The 24,548-nt window shown below is 42.8% G+C and overlaps 1 protein-coding gene across 1 annotated transcript; it reads right to left on the bottom strand.

Annotated features, from left to right (window-relative positions):
* Positions 1-1,693: 1,693 nt before the first annotated feature.
* On the bottom strand, positions 1,694-19,984 carry LOC125303492. The gene is made up of 4 exons (XM_048257301.1): positions 19,715-19,984; positions 18,325-18,488; positions 18,074-18,223; positions 1,694-2,624 (listed from the first exon to the last, which is right to left on the bottom strand). Exons 1-4 carry the CDS (start codon positions 19,982-19,984, stop codon positions 1,697-1,699), a joined length of 1,512 nt encoding a protein of 503 aa, XP_048113258.1. The 3' UTR covers positions 1,694-1,696.
* Positions 19,985-24,548: the final 4,564 nt, after the last annotated feature.

The raw sequence follows: 24,548 nt of genomic DNA, 5'->3' as shown, positions 1-24,548 counted from the left end.
GATGCACTTGAAACTGTCCATTGCCTTCACTAGGATATCATAAAATAAATATCTTTATAAATTGGCTATTGCCAAAGTCAATTGAAAACAAGAAATAGATTGAATTGTAAAAACATCTTTGTATTCATTTAATCTGAAGTTGAGAGACAGCTTTCAGCATGCACCAAATTAGCTCTCCACTAATGCACTGTCCACTTAGCAAAGATGATGTGGCTCTTATTTATCCCTGATGTCTCTATTGTTGTTTTTGTTATCAATATACTGAAAGTAAATTCCTGTTTCTGTTTTTTTCCCCTGAGAGTTCCAGTGTTGCCATCCCTCTAATAGGCTATTTGTTAACTGTCTCTATTCAATTCAATTCAATTCAGTTTTTATTTATCAAGCGCCTTTCGTGCAAACAGCAATACAAGGTGCTTAACAACAGCACTTAGAAATACAACCCCAAAACAGAAAAATTTGGGACGTTGTGTAAAATGCGAATAAAAACAGAATGTAATATTCTGCAAATCTCTTAAACTCATATTTAGCTGCAAAAAGGACACACAGACAACATCAGATGTTGAAAATGACAAATTTGACTATTTAATGGAAGATGTATGTTTATTTTGAATTTGATACCAGCAACACATTTCAAAAAAGTTGGGATGGGGTTAACAAAATGCTGGAAAAGTTGCGTAATGATGAAGAAGGAGGAATGTTCCACAACTTATTTGGGTAACAGGCAACATGATTGGGTATGAGGCAGAGTCTCTTAGAAGTAAAGATGTATGCGTTCATCATTCTGTGTAAACCTGTGTGGACAAATGATGAAACAATGTAATTTTAATGCTTCTTAACATGGAACTGTGAAGTATTTGGGGAGTTCATCATCTACAGGACATAATATATTAAAACATTCAGAGAATCCAGAGAAATCTACAAAATAAGGGAAATGGTACAAAACAAATTGGATGGCCGTGGGTCTTTTGGACCTCAGATGTCACTGCATCAACACCAGACCTGTTTCAGACCTGTCATTGTATGATATTTTCAGGAAAACCTCTGATAACCATGATTGTATACAGTGTTACTAAGTTTGATACTCATTTCAAAACTGCAGCCAAAATTGTAACAGCTAAAATGATGCAGAAAAAATACCACCCTCTTATCTGGGCCTGAGCTTGTTTAAAATGGACAGAGGTAATATAGAAAAAACTCCTGTGGTTAGACCAATCAAAGTTTGCCATTCTGTAACTGTAGCAAATGGTCTCCTCAATTCCTAAACATTTACTAAATTGTGTTAAATGAAGAGTAAAAGCAGCACAATTTAGTAAACATGCACACATTCTCTTTTTTGAAAAATGTTGCTGGCATCAAATTCAAAATATATTTTCCATGAAATAGTCCACATTTTCATTTTCAACATTAGATATGTTGTCTATGTCCTTTTTGCTGCTAAATATGGCTTTACAAGACTTGTATATTATGACATTCTGTTTTTATTTGCATTTTACACAACGTCCCAACTTTTTCTGTTTTGGGGTTGTAAGATAAAACAAAAAGAATGATAAAAGCAATACAATTGCTGTAAAAAAGTGTAAAAATAAAAAATAAAATCAAGGTGCAAAAGTTATAAAATATGAAGAGATGTATACACACATGCATATGTATACAGAACAGACACATCAAGACCTACAATTCCAGAATGGTCAGGGATTTAAGAGAAGGCAAGGCTAAAAAGGTATGTCTTAAGATGTTTCTTAAAAAGTTCAACTGATTGGACCATCCTTAGCGCAAGTGGCAGGCTGTTCCACAGGGCAGGACCATAGTGAGCGAAGGCTGCCTCCCCATGTGTGTTGGTCCTCACCCTGGGAGTAACTAGGAGGCCGGAGTCTGAGGATCTGAGTGGCCGTGATGGAAGGTACGGTGAGAGCAAGTCAGATATATAGACAGGCGCAAGATCATTTAGGGCTTTAGAAACCAAAAGTAAAACCTTAAAATCAATTCTAAAACTGACAGGGAGCCAGTGAAGGGATTTTAAAATAGGGGTAATGTGAGCTCTCTTTTTGGTCTCTTTTTTGGTAATATTCTTTTTTGATAGGCCAGTGAAGAGGGCGTTACAATAATCAAGCCTGCTAGTAATAAAAGCATGTACCTTTTCTGGGTCAGCCTGGGTGAGCAGAGGCCGCATTTTGGAAATATTTCTGAGATGGTAGAAAGCACAACTGGTGACATGATTTATATGTGACTCAAAGTTCAGGTCTGGATCAAGGAGCACACCAAGATTGTTGGCCAGGGGTTTGATGTTCTGTGCCAGGGTGTTTAAATTGTTACTGATAAGTTCCCTCTGAGGCTTAGGGCCAATGACTAAAACTTCTGTCTTGTCTTTGTTCAGTTGTAGAAAGTTATTAGACATCCAAGTATTCATCCGTTCAATACACTGAATGAGATTGGCAATAGGGCTGGTGTCGTTGGGGGAGACAGAGAGGTAAAGCTGGGTGTCGTCAGCATAGCTATGGAAGTCAATCCCATGTCTCCTGATAATGTTTCCCAGTGGGAGCATGTACAGACTAAATAGAACTGGCCGAGAATGGACCTTGAGGGGACACCGCGATGTGATGGGAGTGGTGGCAGAGGAGTGGTCACTAAGGGAGACAAAGAAATCTCTGCCAGAAAGATATGTCCTGAAACAATTAAGGACAGACCCGGATAGGCCAACATGATGCTGTAGCCTGCTGAGAAGCAAGGCATGGTCTACCGTATCAAAGGCATCTCTCAGATCAAGTAGTACAAGAATGGAGGGAAGGTTGTTGTCCATGTTCAATCTAATATCATTGACTACCTTAAGTAGGGCTGTCTCTGTGCTATGGTGGGGGCGGAAACCAGACTGTAGCTTCTCAAAAATGCAGTTCAAGTTTAAGTGGTCATATAGCTGTTTATAGACAACTTTCTCAAGGATTTTTGTCTTGTGATTATTGCAGTTATGTGATTTTGATCTGTTTTAGGTCTCTATGACTGTCCAGTCCAAGGACAGTGTTGGTTTTTCAAATCAGGGGTTCTCAATTTTTCTCTCAATTTGCTTGTTTTATGGGTGAAAAGGGGAGTCATCTGTAGATATGAATTTTTAAAATGATAAACCTCAACTTTGTTTCAAGCTAATTATTATGCGGACCCTTGGCTATGGGGTCCCCACTTTGAGAACCACTGCTTTAGAGATATAAGCTAGCATTTCAGTGTATTTTGCAACTAAAACTGATATCAGATCAAAATCACACAAAAAACGCAATTAGCCATGTTCAGTTCCCGCGACAGGCAGTTTGTGCTTTTACATCATTGCGGCCTGTTTGTAGCCTACATACCTCGCAATGATTTTACACGCACGTTGCGAAACAAATACGCCTGAATTGGGCGCAAACGCGTTAGTACATCTGGCCCAGAGTGTATACTTGTCATGAAGTTACTCAACAAACTGATCCACCCACCCACCTGGACCTCAGCAACACACTGGCTGACCATTGGAGCCTGCTCTCCAGTTGGTTAAGGCAACATGCTGGCTGGATGACTTGATGTCCGGGTAAGATGGGGTGAACTATGGTAACAGTGTATCTAGAATTGTGCAAAGCATTTACTGGGTAACTTACAACGCAAACAAAATACAGCACAGTGGCTCATAATGTCATAACAGCTAGTTAAAATTTCCTTGTAATGGCCCCAGCAATGGCGCGACTGGCTGGGGCACCTGCACCGTACACCGGTGACCCGGGTTCGATTCCCGCCCCGTGGTCCTTTCCGTGATCCCACCCCGACTCTCTCTCCCACTCACTTCCTGTCATTCTCCACTGTCCTGTCTGATTAAAGGCTTAAAAAAAAAAAAATTCCTTGTAATTTTCACCTTGTAATTGTCCAGTGAATAAGAAAATTGATGTCTATGTATATCATATCCTCCTGAGACCCAATAGACGTGTGTCCTCTGTAGTGAACATAGGTTGTAGATGCATACCCCTTTACCCCTTTGAGCTATCAATTCCTGTGGTCTTTTTGTACATAAATGTAAGCACTGTGGCAGTAGTAATGCAATATTTGAAAAAAATGTAGGCTACTCTTGTACTCTTAATGCTCAAGTACTTTTAAAAACAAGTTCTTCAGTACTTTTACTTAAGTAGACATCTGACTGTTGTACTTTTACTTGTACTTGAGTAAAATTTAGCAAAGGGTATCTGTACTTTTACTCAAGTAATGAAGCTGTGTACTCTGTCCGCCTCTGGTTCTTGCCATAGACACACTGAAGTCAAAGTTGTTGGCTGATAAAGCTGCGGTGCTCTACTGCCACCTTCTGGGCAGATTATTGTCCTACCACTCATTCTTTTCTCAGCAGCACTGCATGTAACTCCTACAAGTTCCTTTCAGATAAAAATAGACCCACTGAAAAGAAATTGTGGTAAACACAGAGAAATTAGATGAAATACACATAACTAATAAATCATAATAAATAATAGAGATAATAAATAATAGAGATGACTAAGCTTTCAGTTAGGTACTACTGTGTGTTTGCTAATTCTGCAAACTCAATTCCCAGGCAACTCAATCTTCCCTCACTTCACATGCCTTACACCTTAAACACTCAAACACTGACTCATCCATGCACATAACACAGAATTGGTTGACATTTTGATCACTGTTAGCACACACATAACATCCCAATGTGATGCAATAAAACTGGACAGAATGGGGTTTAGAGAGTTCTGCTACAACATTAGGTTTCCACCAAGCTGACCACAGTACTTTACCAACCGTTTTCTTGGTTGATAATCATAGCAGAATTTGGGCTTGGAAAGCAGAAGGAAACAGTTCTGCTACACAAATCTCAACTGTTGGGTACAGTATTATCCACTCAGTGGCAGTATTATCCACTAAGACATCCTACCAATAACAAACAACCATGTCTACCAGGCAAGTGAAATGAAAGTGTGACTGAATGAGCACTTGGTACTGTTAATTCTGACTGACTTTAAGAATGCAGTGAGAATTTGGGAAGTATGTCAGGTTCAATGAACACAATGAGGAGTGAAAGAATCTCAACCAAATGCATTGCTGTAAGTCTTTGATGTATGTTCATAATATGAGTGTTTTTTAAATGTGCATTAAGAGAAAAAGCTATTTCTTCATTTATGTTTTTAAAACATGAGCATCAAGGAGCTACATTGATTTTTCGAACAGGGCTCGTATCAACATATATGAGCATCTCAGTGGTCCCCATGTTGGTTTGGGGTTTGTTTAGTGGACTCTAATCAAACTGGGAGCCTGTTTTTACTGTAATCAACCGAGAGAATGGCCCTCTCTTCTACTGCTCTCTATTCACGGTATATGCAAATCTGGCCCTGTTTAGCCAGGCCATTGTGCTAGTGGAGGGGTCAGGTGGAGGGGCTTAGCATCACGGCAAATGAGACGACGAGAGATGACAGAGGCCAAGACTGAGTAATCAATTAGCGAGACGGAGGAAGCTTTGCGGGTGAACAAAAACAGTACTTAGCCACATTAAATCAAAATCACTCATAACAGATCTTGGCTGAGTTGGTACGTCCCCCCCCCTTACTATTTGGGCTGTGGATCAAGTGCAGTGTGTTTTGTGGTAATGCAGACAGACAGATACTCCTGTCCTACTGTCCACTAAGGTTTGCAGAACGTTTTCAAGCTTGAATGGACCTATGGCTTTTCATAAAAAATACCAAAACCGTTGTTGCTGTCCTACCTTGTTTCCATCTATCATTTGTTTTAAAACTCAAGAACAGCAGATGTTTTGCTTTTAGTATGAGATAGATTGGACGCTCACAGCTGCATAATTATCAGGACGCTCACATCTGCATAATTATTAGGACGCTCACAGCTGCATAGTAACCAATTTCTAAAACAGCAGTTTTCCACCTGTGATTTAGGGCAAGCACATTGACGGACAACTGCCTCAACCAATCAGAAGGCAGCAGTTTGTAAACACAGCCTGGAGGGTCTCGGTGCGGACAGTCAGACAGAGGTTGTCTGTTTGCCTCTCTGAGTCAGGTAATTATACGGCCTTACTTTTCTGCCTTCAGCAGACGTGCATTCGATAAAAGGGATTTCACTCTGGTGTAGATGTTCAACTGAATGCTGCCTCTGTTTCAGGTGTGTTTTCATTACATGCTTCCCTCTCTCTCTTCTCTCTCTCTCTCTCTCTCTCTCTCGATGTTGAAGTTGATGCAGTTTCCTGGAGCATGCTCAGAAGAGCAAACCTCTGGCTCTATGTTTGCACTGGGGCTTTACATTTAATCCCATTTAACAGCAGTGCTCTGGCCTGTGTTACCAAGTAAGATAAAGGGCCATACTTTAGCACAGGCAGGCTTGGTGTACACTTGAGAATGTTTAGAAGATCATGTAATAAAATAAATTAACATTCCCCACTCATAGGAGTGTAACACATTTTGTTAGTCTAACTGCCTTGGAAAGTGCCTCCCCTATAAATCTTCTCTGTTCCTATTTTTCCCTTAATATATCCATCAAATAACTAAATTGCTAAAGAAACTAACTAACTAACTCAGACAAAATATTCTTTATACTTATTCAACATAAGATAATGTATAAAAGTATCAATTTTCATCAATAAAACACATAAAGCTGCTGTGTGCCTCCAAAGCATCATGGTATGTGCCTGAAGGTGTAAAAGATCGCAGGCAGAAGTAAGGGATTTGGGATTTGGGAGTTGGTTGTGGGTACACTAGTGACTAGTGCATGTCAGCAAGGCTGGTTATTGTGATGCAGAGCCCCCAGGGGGCAGCTGATATCCACAGCACCCTGGAGGAGAATGCCAGGAATCCCCAGACAATAACCCCCCTAGCACACACACACACACACACCTCACTCACACACACACACAAACACACATACACAAACACAAACACACACACACCTCACTCACACACACACACACACACACACAAACACACACACACACACACACACACACACACACACACACACACACACACACACACCTCACTCACACACACACACACACACACACACACACACACAAACACACACACACACACACACACACACACACACACACACACACACACACACACACACACACACACACTGCAACTAAAGTATGCTCCCTTGTTTGCACTCAGAATCACTCATTCGATCAGCTGGAGGTCAGAATGGACTGTCTAGAGCACCACAGCTCAGCCGTCCCTGTTCGGGGTGCGAGTTGTTAGGAGGGATATAGAAGACGGAAAATCATTTGTTTCAGTGATAAACTGGGCAGGTCTTTCCCCCACTCAAAAGTCCATTACCCATTGTATATTTCTATCAAAAACTAATGTTGACTTGTAAGGAATCATACAGGAATTTAGATAACAACACACATTTGGTGATTATGCAAAATGCTTTCAGATTGTTTTTTCTTGGTGTGGTTAGCTGGAAGACTGATTTCAACTGGTGGTATTTTCCGAAAGAAATAAGACCGAATAGAAGCTACTGTTGAAGCAACCTCGTCGTATGCACTCACTCCTCCTAAGAGTAGTCTGGCTCAGTGCTGATGCTTCTTATCGTGCGTGGCAGATCTAATGTAATATATACTTCAAACATTCTGTGGCGGCACACTGTATACTTGTATACTTTATCTTTCCATGCATAGAAAAGTGCATTAGCTATGGGACTGAGTAAGAAGCAAGCACGTAAACTCCATTACTTGTGGAAGTCATGGGAACAGAATCAGCTTCTAGCAACCTATTCATCCACTCTCTCACCTTCCACCCCTTTCCCTTTCTCTCACTGTTTTCTTGTACACACACAACGCATAGACAGAAACATTCACATGTATTTGGTCCTGCTGCATGAATCAGCTGGATAAACATCTGAGGAAAGCCACTGGAGTCAAAGTTTATTGAGATAAACTTAATGAATTCAGTCTATGATAAAGGCTAATCTAATTGTATAGTTTGATGATGCTAAAAATATTCAACAGTAAAATAAACCCTAAACAAACATTTATAAATCAGCTGCCCACGCAGTCTTTTTGAAATACTAAATAACAGTTCCATGGTACCTTTCTGCAGAATTGTGAAGGAAAATTGGAACGAAAGTGTTCCTCTTAAAAAGCAGAATGTGGGCAAAGAACCAAAAGCAAAGTTTAGCAGAGAACCCTCAAGAAGAGATTGCGGTTAAAGTTCTGAAGAGGTTCCAACACCGTTTCTCTAACATGTATACCAACATTCATTGTATAACAAATGCAACAAACCCTGTGGTGGCAAAATTCCCTAGTGGCTCTAGTGTCACAGGGCTGGTATGGAAGAGACCAGGGGTGAGGTGGTGGATGATACAGTAGTCTACAGATAACTAGAAGAACTGACCAGAGGTGTTGTGAGTCAGGTAGAACAACGAACAACCAATTACTGGTGGATGATCAGACCAGTCACTTTTGCCCATAGTAAGTCAAATTTTGGTCACATCCTTATCCCCACTGCATTTCAATTCCCAGCACAAAATAATTGTGCTATATAATTCTGTAGTATTGTGCTGCGATCTCTGAAGAACGCTGGTTGTGTCGACGACTGTCGGCTGATTGACAAGTGAAAGAGCCAAAAGCTGCACCATGAGAGAACTAGAACTCTCACATCTACCCTGAGAGAACTAGAACTCTCAGATCTACCCTGAGAGAAGTAGAACTCTCACATCTACCCTGAGAGAACTAGAACTCTCACATCTACCCTGAGGCTCTGATGGATAACAAGAGAATGTGGTCTCTCACTTACCCGCCTGCACTTCTACATCACTGGGAATGAAAATGACTGATGTCTCTTACGGGCCACCACGTCTTTGAAGAGCGGCCCTCCTGACAGAACCGTGAGTAAACGCCTCCGAGAGCATCATTAGCCATGATTCCCTGGACCACAGTGCCGCCTGTGTGTGCTGACACTCTGAACTCAGGTAAGTAGTTTGCTTTGGAGGTCAGAGAGGGCACGAGTGCTGAGGCCACTTGACTGAGAGAAGGCGAGTACTACAGGAAGAGGCCAGAGAAAACATGTGGGCCATCGCATACAGGGCAAAAAGCAGCTTGCTGCCAGAACTGCGGCAGATGTTCTCTCTTAAGTCCATGTTATGACAGGCAAAGTGACCAATAAATATCACTCTGACACCTGCAAACACACCACACACAAACACATACATGAGTGATGTATTTTTGTATTGTCTCCTTATGATCATTATTATAATGGGAAAAAAGAAGAGAAAGTAAGAAAAAAGAGACAAGAAAAGAAAAGGAAAAAATAGTCCTCCATGGGGTGAAAAAAACACATACAGGGGGCTGGGGCTTACTTTAGCATGGGGCAGGTGAGTCTGTTACACAAAACCTCATTTCACTTTAGCACTTTTGTTGATTATTATACATAGGCTTTATAGGGCAAGTCCATCGTTATGAGTTAGGTTGAATAATACATCTGCTGTCAATCTGCATTCAGCCACCGGTTCTGAGGCTGTTGTCTAGGCTGTGCATAGTGTGTCAGTTGATTGGGGTAAATCTGAGTACGAGTGCATTACCCATGCACCAGTTTCCCCCAAATCTGCTGCTAATGATCTGGCTGTCCTTGCTGGGGTGAACAGCATGGCCCAGCATTAAAACATCCAATCAGGTTAGACAGAGAGAGAGATTGAGAGACAGAGAGAGAGAGAGAGAGAGACACCACCAGACTGAGCCTGCCAAAGGTTTCTAAGCCCGACCACACAGTCACACTCCAGTCTGCGCTTTAAAACTGCCATCTTGGCCAGCCTCCCAGGGCAGTAGTTAGGAGACGCTGTGACACTCCAGACAAGACCAGTGGCTTGTCCATTTCATTCATTCTCTGTTATAAAACACCATTCCAAAACTCCAATAAACCAAACACACATCCCAGAGTTGAAATGATGACATCACACGCAACTTCAAATGTACATTTCAATGAGAGCTGTGTGCTCTCTGAATGAGAGAGAAAGAGGCCGTTTGCATTCTTGCCCCTGTTCGACCTACATTAGATTTAGTGTTCTAAGTGGTAATTTGGGGGGAAAGAACATGTTCTTGAAAGCCCATCTTATCATGCATGAAAATGTGTTTTCGCTTTTTTTTATTATTTAGCTCTGGCCTGACAAAGATAATGTACATGTAAATCATGCTCAAACCACACTCACCACTATGATGAGGGCAGCCCATGAGGAGCTGTGTGAGGAACATAATACGCCACTATTGATTTTATTCCACAGGTAAATCCCCGAATCCCCAAAATCCACACCTGACTCAAATGGCTACAGAACACTTAGTTTAGGCTTTTTCACTGATTTATTCCTCAATCACCAGGCATTTCATACATGTGAAGAATGCCAGTTATATATTATAAACAAAACCATGACCAGACCTCCGGTTCAAGCAGAGGAATCTCACACAATGCTGGCAAGTACCAGACTCCCACTGAACTAAGAGTAAAGACACTTAAAAAGCATGGAGAGTTAGATGTTTAGTCTGAAGGGATTTTCATAAAATACACATATACACTTGTTTATGCTATTCAATGTAAATAGTACACCATATAGGATGTTTAGAATGTTGTACTGATACCTAGGAATAATGTAATATACAGTAGTGTAAAATATACAAATGGAGGCATCAATGCATTATCAAAATGTCATCTTATTTTCATAATCCTCCAGAGCTCCTACAGTGCAACAAGCACCAGAGATAACAGGACATGACAGAGGTGATGGATTTGCCTTTCAGTGGCTGTGTTTCTGAAACCCTCCGTGACAGGGCAGAGGTGCAGGGAAACTCCCACAGAGCAGAGCTACAGCGCATTTACTTTCACAAGACCTCTGGGTCCTTAGCAGCAGTAACAAGGAAATGGACAAGGAAAGTATCTAGTCTAAAGGATTGAAGTCTATCTAGTCTCTAGGATATCATATAAATCCATAAAATAAAGAGTTGCACTTTGATGAGACAGAATGCACAGCTACAAGCACTTTCAGCTGTTCAAACACCAAAGTCTATGTACATGAATGTGGACAAATACAGCATTTTTCTCACTGTAGCTTCTAGATATAAATTGTAACATCATATACCGAGCACATGTCTCAGTTAAACACCCTCAGTTAAACCTCTTCTTCTGCACAACACAGACGTCTGTTTACAGATGAACTAATATGTTTAATTTGATCATCTTTGCCATAAAAAGCTGAAAATAGCAATTTCCCTCTGGTCAAGTGACCGTGCACTACAAAGCAGCAAGTGTCTTCATTTCACCCACAGCATGCTCATGTTCCCAGGGCTTGGCAGACTGTGACATTGCATCTTAGAAACACCTCCAACAGTTGCTCATTATTCCCAAGTTTACTTCAGGAGGAAAAATCAGAGCGCTAGTCTGGGACTTTATCCAAAACATGAAGGGGGGTAGGGGTGGTGGGGAATTGCAGCTTTTGTGAGCTCGGACTGGATGTCTGGGGCAGGCTACAGCTACAGCGCAGATACACATTTCCTGTTTGAATATGAAGTCTGATGTGGTTTACTGAAATGGTTTTCTTCTTGATGAACACATATCTTTTCTCACTGTGTTGGGTAAAACCCTTCCTTTCACAATCAACTCCTGGTTTATCTCTGACTTCCAGTGACAGCTCAGAAAGTATTTGGGAAAGATTAGAAAACGCTAAAGCTATATAATCCTGTAAAATGAAAACAGATCATAAACAGCAATGACAATGCATCATTCCAGAGGTAGGTTCTTGGACACCAAATGAGAAAAATCAGCCCGAATTAATACTTGGTTTCCACTACAATGTCAAATGGTGATAATGATGGTTTTATAACTCATCTCATCTCAGTGCACAACTCAACACATAACTAATCACAGTCTATTTTCAGCTGCTAGACTGTTAACAGGCACAAGGAAACGAGACCACATCACCCCTGTTCTAGCCTCTCTCCACTGGCTTCCGGTTCGTTACAGAATTGATTTTATAGTCCTTCTTTTTACTTTCAAAGCCATTAATGGAAAAGACCCCCCCACTACATCTCAGACCTCCTCTCCCACTACTCTAATGTTAGGTCCCTTAAATTGGCCACGCAGGGGTTACTGAAGGAGCTGAAGGCCAATCTCAAGCACAGGGGCTACCGTGCCTTTGCTGTCGCTGACCGCAAACTGTGGAACAACATCAGATTCGCCCCTTCAGCTGACTCTTTTAAATCCCAGCTCAGAACCTTTTCTCTCTAGCGTTTCCCCATTAATCTTGACCAGAGCCCTGCTTGTACTGTTGTCTCTTTCGTGTATTTGTATGGTCTGCTTTATGATGTGTTTTGTATGGCCTGCCTCTGTCTTATTTGTTATATTATATGTTTGCTTCCCACTGGTCTCTGTAAAGCACATTGGTTGATGCAAGTCATGTTTAAACGTGCTTTATAAATAACATGTCAACATACATCATGTCATATTTAGCTCACACCATGCGTTTACACCTGGGCTTTAACGTATTGTACAGTATCTATGTGTAGTGACCCCCGCACTGCCAGCAGACAGTGGGACAGGACAAGGCTTGACAAAGACATCAGCACCAACAGGTCTTAAACCTGAGAGGTCACTTGTTGCAACACTCTCACACAACAGCGGAGACTGAATGACCATATCTGTTCACAGCTCGGAACACTGCAGACATCACAGACAACACAGACATGCTGACGTCCTTTTAAAGACTCGAGTTTAAGGGGTCTGCTGAGTACACAGGACAGTAGGCGGAGGTGGCTAAGGCTTTCATTCCCGACTTTAGCATTGACCCCCCAAAACAAAGCCCTTGCGCTTTTACAGACCCGGACACAAGAGGAGCACAGATTTACATGAGAAGCAGCCATTTCAGATCACACAAAGGTGCTGTGTTTGACCACAGCCCTCCTGTTTCCAGGCCCCTGGGGAGTGTGCACACATACACACTTGGCAACCAGAGTGGTGGAGGGCACCACCACAACAAGTGCAAGCAGCATCGTCAGTCCTCCTCATACACCAACAGGGACCACAGTCTCAATGACTCAACTCGAAGAACAATAGAGCAGTGATCAATTGAGAGATAAGCTGCCCCACACGATCACAGTATAGCGTAGGCATGATACTGGAGCGTTTACTGAGAACTGGGTTGAGGGCCAATGAGGCAACGGTCCTCGGAGGTGAACTGGGGTGAGTGTGAGTGTGCGAAGCTGTGTCTACGTACATATCAGAGCTCACAGTAAGGGCATGATGAAATCAAAAGTTCCCGGCGCCAGCTAACTCAGGCCAGATGCAGCTGATGAATACCTCTGTGAAATCAAGTTATCGGCTGTGGCTGAGGGCCCGTCATTTAGCCAAATTTCAAATGATATGAATCACATGCGCATCCTGGAGCCCTCAGCTGTTCACCCAGTGAAGCGCTTGAGTAGTCAGTACACGTGCTGAACTCACTAACTTGCTCATAAGCTCCTGTCAAAAACTCAAATAGGCTACATCCAGAGCCAGCAAACTGAATTTCCCCTGTAACCTTGTCACCACAATACATTTGAGAACTAGTCCACAAGAGGTGTCAGCACTGAAAGTGTTGTGTAGTCCACCACTGAAAGTGTTGTGGTGTAGTCCACTACTGAAAGTGTTGTGTAGTCCACTACTGAAAGTGTTGTGTTGTCCTTTTCAATTGAACCCATTTAAAGACAGTTAGAGCCACACCCGCAGAGGACACTATAATTGTTCCGCCTTTGATCCAAATCAAATTAAAGATCCGCACTATTCAAGACACTATGTGTTCGTAGCAAGTAACAACTTCCATCACTTAAAAATTATTTTCAGAGATGTTCTGCCAGATCATATTGACCAAGAGCAACATATGACTAGGGTGATGAACACCAGAGTCTTTCTGCCATCTTAGGGAAAAGTAAGAATTGGTGTAAAAGTGAAGGTAATTTCAAATTCTCATATCAGGATGCATAACTTCCAAAAACGTCCCACGCTCAGTCTGAAACATTAAAGCAATAGACCCATTTAAAGTCATTCATTCAAAAACATTAATTTCAAATACCTCTCAAGCAGGACAACTGCTGTGTTTTAAGAGATCATTTATTTGAAAACATGGTCGAATAGGTTTTCCTTGAACTGACTGAACTGAAAAATAAATTAATTTTCAATTAATGAGTAAACCTTGAAATGTAGCTATTTGGAACTCAATGACTCTCTAAACCCTGAATGTATGAATATACAGCTTCTAAAATCTCTTCAGATCAAAACAATAATTAATCTAATAGCTTGCACCGCAGCTGTAGTGTAGCCTATACCCTCGTGAACTCGACAGTCAAATGTGTGATCCATTGAAACTGAATAGAATTAACAGTTCATTTTTACAGTTTTAAGTAACAACACACGTACATACCTTCAATCACTTGGACGGCAGAAACGGCGTGATATACCAGGATCAGATGAACACCAACGGACAACGTAGCGCGACTGTGGTGAAATTAGTGATGTTACTGACAACTCAATGGCATAGCCTAACGGTGCATAATAATATAAGTTGTTGAACTGTATATTAAGCAAACTTACCAAATTTTCATTTTGAGTTTAGTGACGGCAGAAGTACTTTTCCATGAGAATGAAAATACTAAGAGCAGAAGTCTTTACTGCCTCCCACTAGGATATCCTCCAGAATCGTTCAACTCTCCCTCCTCACTCTCGCTCTCTCTCCCTCTCTCTGTCGAGTGCCCACAGAACTAAATTGAACAAAGACGGTCTTTCTGAGTCTCCACTGGCCCACGGACACTGAAATCCGACTCCTCAAAATCCCTCGGTAGACCGCCGCCTTAGTCCTCCTCATGCCGTTTCTACATGGACACTCATGATATTTGACTCAGTTGGTAGTCAGCATTATTTCCTAACTTGATGGCAGGCCTACCTGGCTTTTTATTTATGGCAACAAATCCAATTTTATTGGGATTTTCGTTTATTAATGTGACTTCGGGAAAGAATAAGCACATTGATACATGATGCTTTTAAATCAATTTAATTGTCCAGTGCAGGTGTTAGCATACTGCAAAAGTGACTACAATTGCAAACAATTGTATGAGAAGCTCACATAGGCAACATACATTGCATCAGCCATTAGTCATGAATGATATCAAGTCAGTCAGAGACATGACTAAACCTACACAAATAAAAGCTTTTAAGTCAGACCAATTGGATAGTGGACTCCTGGTCCTTGAAAGGGTGGGGGAATTGTTCAAAGCCTAACAGGAATAACAAAAGCATGAGGACCACCAGGGCAGCCTGAGAAGCCAATAGGACTTTCACCGACTTGCTTTTAAAGACTCCGCTAGTCAACTGAAGGCTCCTGGGAACGCCTCGGGGGCAGCCATACCTGTGGCTAAAACAATGACCACAAGAAAGAATTGAGAGCCGGGGTCAGACAAAGCGCACCAATTTTCAGTGTTGCCCCTGAGGTGGAACAAACATGCTCTCCTTACAAGCATCTCAGCATGCTGTCTGGTGGCTGTCACTGAGGTTCTCCATCTTCAGGGCTTGGACCCACTCATGTTTCAGGCTTCATACGCAGAGTAGGGGAGGAGAGAGAGGGAAAGAGCAAGAGAGAAATACTTTTGTCCTTTTAGAGATAAAGTGATGGGAGGCTCATGTCAACAGCCTGTAATTAGCAGATCTCAGGATGATAATGGCTTTCTGGGAAAGGATTTCACTCTCCCGTGGAAATTCCAGAGAATTCTAGACAGCTGCCCCCAGTAATTTGGTTAACATGGTGATGTAATGACCCCCATTAGCACACGTGAGGTACACGATGGAGCTACATCATAAGAAAGAGAGGCTCAGGGGATGTGTCCTCAGAAAAAATAAGATGAATTCAGCCTTCTATTCAGAAGTAGGAGATAATCCACATTACATTAAATAGCAAGGTCTCCAAATGAATATGCCTGCAAATAGAAAACACAGGGGGTCATTGGTCTCCTGGCTTTATCAAAACATGTTCCCCCTATACATCATGGTTAACCCCAAAGGCAGTGATGTTTAGTTTTCACAAGCCATTGAGGTGCATTCAAATCAAGCCATTCAACAAAACTAATATGGCCTCAGCTAGGTCAAAAGTCATGACCTACACCACCCCAAGGTTAAGTTTAGAGCACTATTTGCCAGAAACAAGCTAATCAGCTGCACTTGAGTGAAAGGCAACTCTAGTCACAAATGGTATGTGAGCTAAACAAACAGATAACTCGTGACAAAGAGACATGGTTGTTTCTCAACCAGTAGTGCTGCAGCAATCTATAAATGACATGTTTGGCTGAATGATTTCTGCCCTATAATAGGCAAATGTCCACTGGCTTGAGCCATGAGAATTGAAATGAAATAGAATCTGAAACAGAATTGCCATATCTGGTTCATTGCTATTTCTTTAGAGAAAATATTCACCAATTCTTACTTTGTTAACCACACACACATTTTGTCAGATAAGGAGACTCGTCAGAGCAGACATTCCACAGCAAGAACTTAAGCACTATGCATGGAGCGTTGCAAATTGAATTATATAAATCGAATTCTGACAAAGTGAATATTTCAGTTCAAATATTATTTTTTTCTTACATTTCAAGTGAAGCAATAACCTTAAAGGTATTCAAAGATCTGCTGTCTTTATTGCCGACCTGAAGATGCAGCTTGTAAATGAGTTGATGATGAATGTTGTCCTTTCAGTCATTTACTTTCATTCAAACAAACAGCATGGTCACCTTTCATGGCTCGAACAAATTATGACAGTCTGGTGCTGACTGAGACTTTAAATATCATACAATGACACAGTCTCTGGCCTTAGTTAGATTTTCTAACTTCAGAGAGAGGGGTAAATTAATTTAAAAAATATAAATGAAATAAACAGGTGCGAGAGGAATGTTTTGGAGTGCACAAGTTATTGCAAACAAAAATCAATGAATCTACATGCATGCAAAAAAGCAAACATTGATGGCTGTGCATACACATTGTTATTTCAAGTCAGACAGAGTTGTGGTTGAAGAGCATAGGACATTTATGGTCAAGTCAAATGACAATAAAAATAATTCCATTAGGGGCCGATCCCAGGAAGGCTGACGTGATGCTGAAATATTTGAGTTTCCTCAGGGTACCAGAGAGAACCTCTGATGCAATGGAACAGGCGAACAGTGCGAACTGTGTCTGGTGGGATATACAGTAGATGCTGTGCCGCCACCGCCACCGCACAACAGGTCAAAAGAATTGTTCCGGCCAGTTAAAATGTCAATGCGCATAATACTGACCCTTGTGGTTAAGATAGGCTTCTCATAGTGAATTCAACCTTCCACTTTGAGACCAGATTCCAAACCAAGAACTCTGTCCCTCTGAACTTGTTTATCAGTTGCTGATTGATTGCTTTGGTAACCAGACTAATGGCCTGTGTGTTTAGTAGCGCTGACTCCAGGGAGCAGCTTCTGTTTTCCCAGCAGTCTGGACTCTGACAGAATGCGTCTTGTGAAGAATGCCAGCTGATGGGAAGTACAAACTCAACAGTGAAAAAGAAAGACAGAGCTACAGCATAAAGCAGAAAGATGAATGGACAAAGAGATGGAGAATGATATTCATACAGAGCATAATTTCATAAAGATAAAAAAAAAGGAAATAGAGAAGTAAGATTGCAAGAGAACAAGGGGAGAGAGAGAGAGAGAGAGAGAGAGAGAGAGAGAGAGAGAGAGAGAGAGAGAGAGAGAGAGATTATTGGAAAAAAAAGAAAGACGCTGGCCTGGGCGCTGACTCCATGGCGAGCCGCGACGCGTGAGCAGAGCCGAGGGAGTGCGGCGAGGAAGAGGTTCCTAGACGATGGACGGTTGGCGGAGCCGCTGAGGGCAGCGAACTCACGACGGTGGGGCAGCTTCGACGGAAAGGCCCTCTGAACTCTGAACTTTAAAACTTTTGGGTGCGTGTGAGAGGCACCGTGCTGTGTGGGCGCCCGTTCTAGTTGGCCTGTTGGCCGGCGCCTTTAAAGAAAGTTCGTTGTGGGGAGTTCGTTAGCATGGCCATCTCGGGGGTCGTGCCTTCGCTGAGGCCGCGAGGGAGTGGAACGGGCCGGGAGCAGAGCAGGACGGCTCTGCGAGGAGGCAACACGAGGAGGGACGCCGAAGACGGTAGCTGCAGCGGGAGAGCTCAGCGTGGTCCGGTTGCCGCGGAGTCGGTGCCTGTCTGTCCTGGTTGGTGAAACGACAGAGCGGAGTGGCGTTGGTGCAGCTTCATCTGACCCCCCTCGAACCCCGGTGCTTGGTACAGTGTCGACGGTTGAAAAGGCCACCTAGGGTCCTGCCAGGAGAGGAGGAGTGCCGCGGTGACACGCCGCGGAAAGTGCAGCCTGAGGGCGGCTGCTGAGAGGGAGCTGGTGACGAGCGGGTCGGCCACGTGGCTGCTAGCACGCCCGTACTGGATTGCTAGCAGCGTGGCGCCCCGTTGAGTGAGCTCCTGCAGCGTGCACCCCACGTGAGTTGGCGGTACTGTCGCACTGAACTGAGTGGCGGGCGACGCGCGCCGACGTTAGCATGTGGCTACCTCGTGGGCATTGCTGAGGACGGCAATGGCTTGTTGGGGGAGCTATGTAACGTCGGCGCAAAAGACAGTGTTAGCGTTCTCCCGCGCAGGGCATCCTGGGATACGAGAGCGCACATTTGGGGGGTTTATGTCGTTATTCTCTTAAGTTATAAGTGTAAAGTTAGTGTCTTTAGTGTAACATGTTTCCCTTTTAGTTTTCCCTCATGTGTGATCCTTTTTGTGTAGGGGGCTGCGTCCTCCCCTGTATGTGTAGTGTGTGTGTCGGCTTGACCTGCCCCGTGTGTATTGTGTTCTGTATCTTGGTCTGTGAGCTCTCGTTCTCAGCTAATAAACCTTTTGATTGGACAACTGTGTGTGTCGCTATCAAATCGTTACAATATGTTAAGAAAATAAAAAATTAAAAGGACTACAAAAGTTGACTAAAGTGCAAATTGTCATCAATCACGGAACACAGTGCCTGTCTGCAGCACCACACAGCCTCAAAAGATTCAAGATTCTGCATGAGTTTGTAAAACCGGAAATCAATTAAGACTCTGGCCTTGACAAGAGCAGGAAACAAAACTAACACATCATTTCCAGGCTGATTCTCAATTTAGTTTTTTCTGCTGACATAAATAGCCATCTTGGCTTCACCCAGAATAAAATTCAACAGTTTACATTCATTTTGTTTTCTTTTTTGATCTGAAACCAAGAATGAAAGTCTCTGGGGAGAACTCTTCATTAAAACAATTAAACAAGTGTTCCATGACTGTAAACAGTGGCCTCAACCTTGAGCAGTGCAAAAAAGCATGAAAAACTGTTTCCCTCTGAAAACAGAAAGGACAATCTTGACCCACAGCTGGATTTAAGACAGAGACAAAGGCATTAACTGCAACTGCCCCATGAAGGAGTCTCCACTGCAAATCCCCGACCCTCTTAGGCAGTGGTTGTTTGTAAAGTGCTCCCCATTCGGCTTTCACATTCACACTTAAATTCAAAACAGCCCGCCAGGGTGTGTCAACCCTACTCATTAAGACCTTCTTATTAAACACTTTCACACAAGCATGATAAAACTGTTTTCCCGTGGCAACGCTCAACCCAACAGTGGTTATGCCTGACAGGAGCAGGCCAGCACCCTCATCCAGAATAGGTGAAAGTACCAATGCAGGAAAGACATCAAACACGTCAGGCCGCACCATTCCTGAGCAATAATCCTTCATTAATGTCCGTTCACCCGTGTTGCATGTAGTGCGCCACTTATCCAGGAGTTGTGTGGCCACACGAAGAGACCTTAGTCCAATGGAGGCAGCAAACCTCCTAGCGTTCCGAAAGTCTGACCCTGCCAGGTCTACTACATCCTTCAACGTCACAATCCTTGAATCAAGAAACCTCCTCCGGAGTGAAGGGAAATCGGATGAGGAAATGTCCATTCTTGCGCCGCCAACCACAGGTTCTTGTAGAAGCCAGTGTAAGGAGGTTGTTGCCCCCTGCCTTTGAACATTAAACATGCCCCAAATTTTAAAAAGAGTGCGTTAGAAGGGAGGCAACCTAGAACCATCAACCCCATGTGGCACTGTCAAAAAGAGTGACTTATCAAGCCCCAGCCCCCCACAAGTTCTTAAAATTGTGCAGCTCAGAAGTTTCCAAGCAACAACTGTGGGTCCAGTAAGGAGCTTTTTCACAAACTGCAACCTAAAAGCAGCAGTTCTGCTATGGAAATGTATAAGACCATGTCCCCCCTCTTCCTTTGGCAAAAACAAAACTGACTGTGGAACCCAGTGTAACTTATCCCAGAAAAAGTTCCCTACAACAGACTGCAACTTGTTCAGAAGGTCTGGTGGAGGATCCACACAGGCCAGACGATGCCAAAAGGATGAGGCCACCAGGTTGTTTATAATGAGTACCCGCCCCCTGTAAGACATCTTAGGCAGGAGCCACTTCTACCTTTCAAGCCGCCCAGTAATACTTTCCACTGCCCCCTCCCAGTTTTTCTGCAAAACTTTGTCATCCCCCAGAAAAACACCCAAATACTTAAAACCATCTTTCTTCCAAACTAACCCATCAGGGAGCCCTGGCACCCCTTCCCCCCACTGTCCAAGCAAGTTTTTTAGCCCAGTTAACTCTGGCTGATGAAACTGACCCGAAATCTCTTAAAATGTTAACAATTACCTCTATATCCCCTCTCCCGCTAATTAAAAGGACTATGTCATCGGCATAGGCAGACAGACAAACAGGAAAGGAGAAGCCAGGTATAGACAGACCATTTAATGCCCCTCTTAACCTACGTAAAAGAGGCTCTATTGCTATAGAATACAGCATTCCAGACAAAGAGCAGCCCTGTCTTACACCTCTGCCAACCTTGAAGGGAGCACTTAACCCACCATTGACTTTGAGTATACTCTCTACATCTCTGTAAAGAACCCTGATCTTTCTTACAAAGCCTTCACTGAATCCAAAGGCAAGTAAAGTGTCCCACAGGTACCTATGCTCCACCCTGTCAAAAGCTTTTTCTTGATCTAGCAAAACAAACCCCACATCAATTCCAAGAAGTTTGGAAACATGTATGATGTCACGAATCAAAGCCACATTATCAAAAATAGACCTACTGGGAACACAATATGTTTGGTCCGGATGGATGACCTGGTCCATTACCTTGGACAGCCTGTTGGCCAAAACTTTTGACAGCAATTTGTAGTCGCTACACAAGAGTGACACAGGTCTCCAACACCTAATATCAGTAAGATCGCCTTTTTTAGGGAGAAGTGTGAGGACTGCCCTACGACAGCTCACTGGCAGGAGCCCCCCCAGCAAGACTGTCGTTGAGCACGGCAAGCAAGTCCTCACCTATCTCCGACCAAAAAGACAAAAAGACAGGAATGCCATCTAGGCCCGGGGCTTTACCACACTCCAAACCCTGAAGGGCTCTCTCCAGTTCCTCCAGTGTCAGGGCAGCGTCAAGCTCGGCAAAGGACTCAATTGAAATTTGAGGCAGATCTCTTAAAAAAAGGCTGTCAGACTCTCCGTCCCTTAGTTCGCTCTTGTATAGGTCCTGATAGAACCGAACAGCTCTATTCCGAATCTCACGATCACCAGTCAATAAAGCTCCAGATTCAGATTTTAAAGAGTGGATCAATCTTTTCTGTCCATTTTTCTTCTCCAGACTAAAAAAGAACTTTGAAGGAACATCCATCTGATCCACACTTCGAAAACGTGAACGGACCAATGCACCCTTAGCATTAATTCCTATTAACTCAGCTAATGCATTCTTTTTTTCTGCCAGATTCTCAATTTCATCCCAGAGTCCCAGTAGAGTAGGCCAAATTTTGAATTTCCTTTAACTCCTCTTCCAAGATCTCAATAGACCGGGTTCTGTCTCTTGTGATGTTTTGAGTATACTGTTTACATAATTGCTGGATTTGTATTTTACCATAATCCCACCATTGTTGCAAAGAAGCAAAAGAAACTTTACTTTCTCTGAAACCAGCCCAAAATGTTTTAAAAACATCATTAAAATATTTATCATGAGTAAGTGATGTATTGAAGTGCCAGTAAGCACTTTTAGGCTTCACAGAGTTCAACGTGACCCCACACAAAACCAACCCATGATCAGAAAATGCCACAGGGGTTATCTCACAATTCCCAAAAATATTAAGATGGTGCCTAAATGTATAAAACCTATCAAGCCTGGCCATGGAAATCATGCTACCATGAGCATGAGTCCAGGTATATTGCCTGTGTTCTTTATGAAAAGCTCTCCACACATCACTTAGATCATGCATGTGTATACATTGGCTAAGTTTTTTACGTGAAAGCATATGTGGCTCTACATGATTCCTGTCTATGTCACGTTCTGTGCAATTAAAGTCTCCCCCAACAAATAAATACTCATTACCGCTACACCCAGCTATAGTAGTAGACAACTTGTCAAGGAAGGACACTCTATCCGTTACATTTGTAGGGGCATAAACACAAATGAAAGTGAAAACATGATTTTCAACCAAAACCCTGACTTTAAAAAGTCTGCCTTGTATAATCTCCACAAATTCATGGGAAGTTGGAGTAAAACCCTTTGCAAATAAGATCGCAACACCACCACTGACGGAAGTGTTATGGCTTAAAAAAGAGAGCCCATCCCACTCTAATGCCCAATCAGCTGCGTTCGCGGTATCGCTATGCGTCTCCTGCAGTAACGGTACCGATCCACTTGCACGACACTTCATTTTGTCGTGTCGCATTCCACTCTAGTCCTATGGGTGACGCAAGTTTACTTTAACGCTACCAAGAAAAGCATTCGGGAAGGCAGCTGCATTTGAAAATATGTCGTGGCGTCAAAAGCTGGGCGAAGCCCATCTTTATACAAATGAATCCGTTGAACGCTAGGCGACTCTCCAATGAAAGGATGAGGTTGTAGGTCCTTTGTTCTACCACAACGGTGCCTGTGAAACTTTGGTTCCACTTACAAGACAAATTATGTTTTAACGATCTCTTCCACGACCACCTAGTAGTCCATAAAGCAAACGAAACTAGGATTTGGATGAATATATTTACTGTTGGTGTTTCTGGTGAGGAAACTTATGCATATACCTAAACATTGTAAAATTGCGCTTATTTACCGGTGTCACCCAAAAGAACATTCAACTTCGTGATGAACTTTTTCAAGCGGTAACACTCTTGCCTTGTGACAAGACCTTCGGAAATGAACAATTTTGCTTTGGTCATAAATTGCTCTACATCAGGGAAATATTTATCAATCTGAAGTTTCTTAACATGCTTTGTGTGAGACAGAAATTTTTTAACGTCCACAGTATATGACTGAGAAGCAAAACCACTCAAACGCATACTGCAACTGATACTGCAGTCAGAATCAAACTCGCTTTCTGATTCATTCATCACTTCATTTTGACCTTTAGCGTTAGTAAGAACCTTCGCAGTTTTAGTTTTAGCAGATTCATGTGTCTGACTTCGTCTCCTCTTATTTAATCGGGGTCAGGGTCGGGGAATTTTAAACGTTGGGCCTACTTCCCCCGCCTCCATTTGGGAACTTTCGTCATCCGCATCATTATCATCAGTTTGATCCACAGCTAATGCGCTGTTTTGGGAGGTAATATTATCGTTGCCACTAGGAACGTCAGGTTCAATTTGGCCATTATCTTTCCCTGCCAACTCTGCAGGACTGTTATGCGGCTGGGTAGCCTCTAGTGGAGGCACCGTGCCCTCTCCCTCTGCTTGACAACCCCCTGCAACCTCCCCCACACTAGGAGAGTCAATAATATCAGGGGATTCTTCAACTGGTTTGTTACTAGTGTTATCCTGCCCAGGTCCACCAGTAGTGGACTCATCTCTTTTTTCAGGACAGGCCCTCACCAGATGTCCAATTTGACCACAACCAAAACACTTCATTAAACAAGAGGAGACGTAGATAGGGTAACTAAACCCGTCCACCGTCACATTTAAAGTGAGATCCAAGTCGCTATTGTTGTTCAAAGTCATGTACACAAAACGTCTAAAAGACACAACATGTTTGAGCAATGGGGAATTGGTCGATATTGCTATCTTCCTAATGGGTGACACCAGTTTGCCATAGCGGGAAAGAGTTTCTTTAAGAACATCGTCCTTAATGAATGGCGGGACATTAGAAAGGATCACTTTCTTAGAGGGGGATGATAGAGGAAAAACTGTGGTGAAAGTGCCGTCGATTACAACACCACGTTCAACGACAGCGTTAACCAGGTCTACCGAAGCCAAAAACAAAACAACCGCACTGTTCATTCGTGCAGCAGAAACTATTTTATCGTGGCCAATGATTTCCCCTATGGCTAAGCTACAATCTTCGATTGATGCTGGCGTTGGCTGTAATTTTAATGCCATGTCGCCGCGTTAAAGATTCAAACTTCTCTTTACCTGAGGCTGCCATGCTCCCAGCACAGCAAAAGTGCCTCGGTAAGAGAAGAAATGACCAAACCCCACCAAAAACACCTACGTTGTACCAATACC

Source organism: Alosa alosa, chromosome 1 (assembly GCF_017589495.1).
Source record: "Alosa alosa isolate M-15738 ecotype Scorff River chromosome 1, AALO_Geno_1.1, whole genome shotgun sequence".
NCBI lineage: Eukaryota > Metazoa > Chordata > Actinopteri > Clupeiformes > Clupeidae > Alosa > Alosa alosa.
Note: the sequence above shows the minus strand (reverse complement) of the source record. Positions and strands in the feature narration are given on the sequence as shown.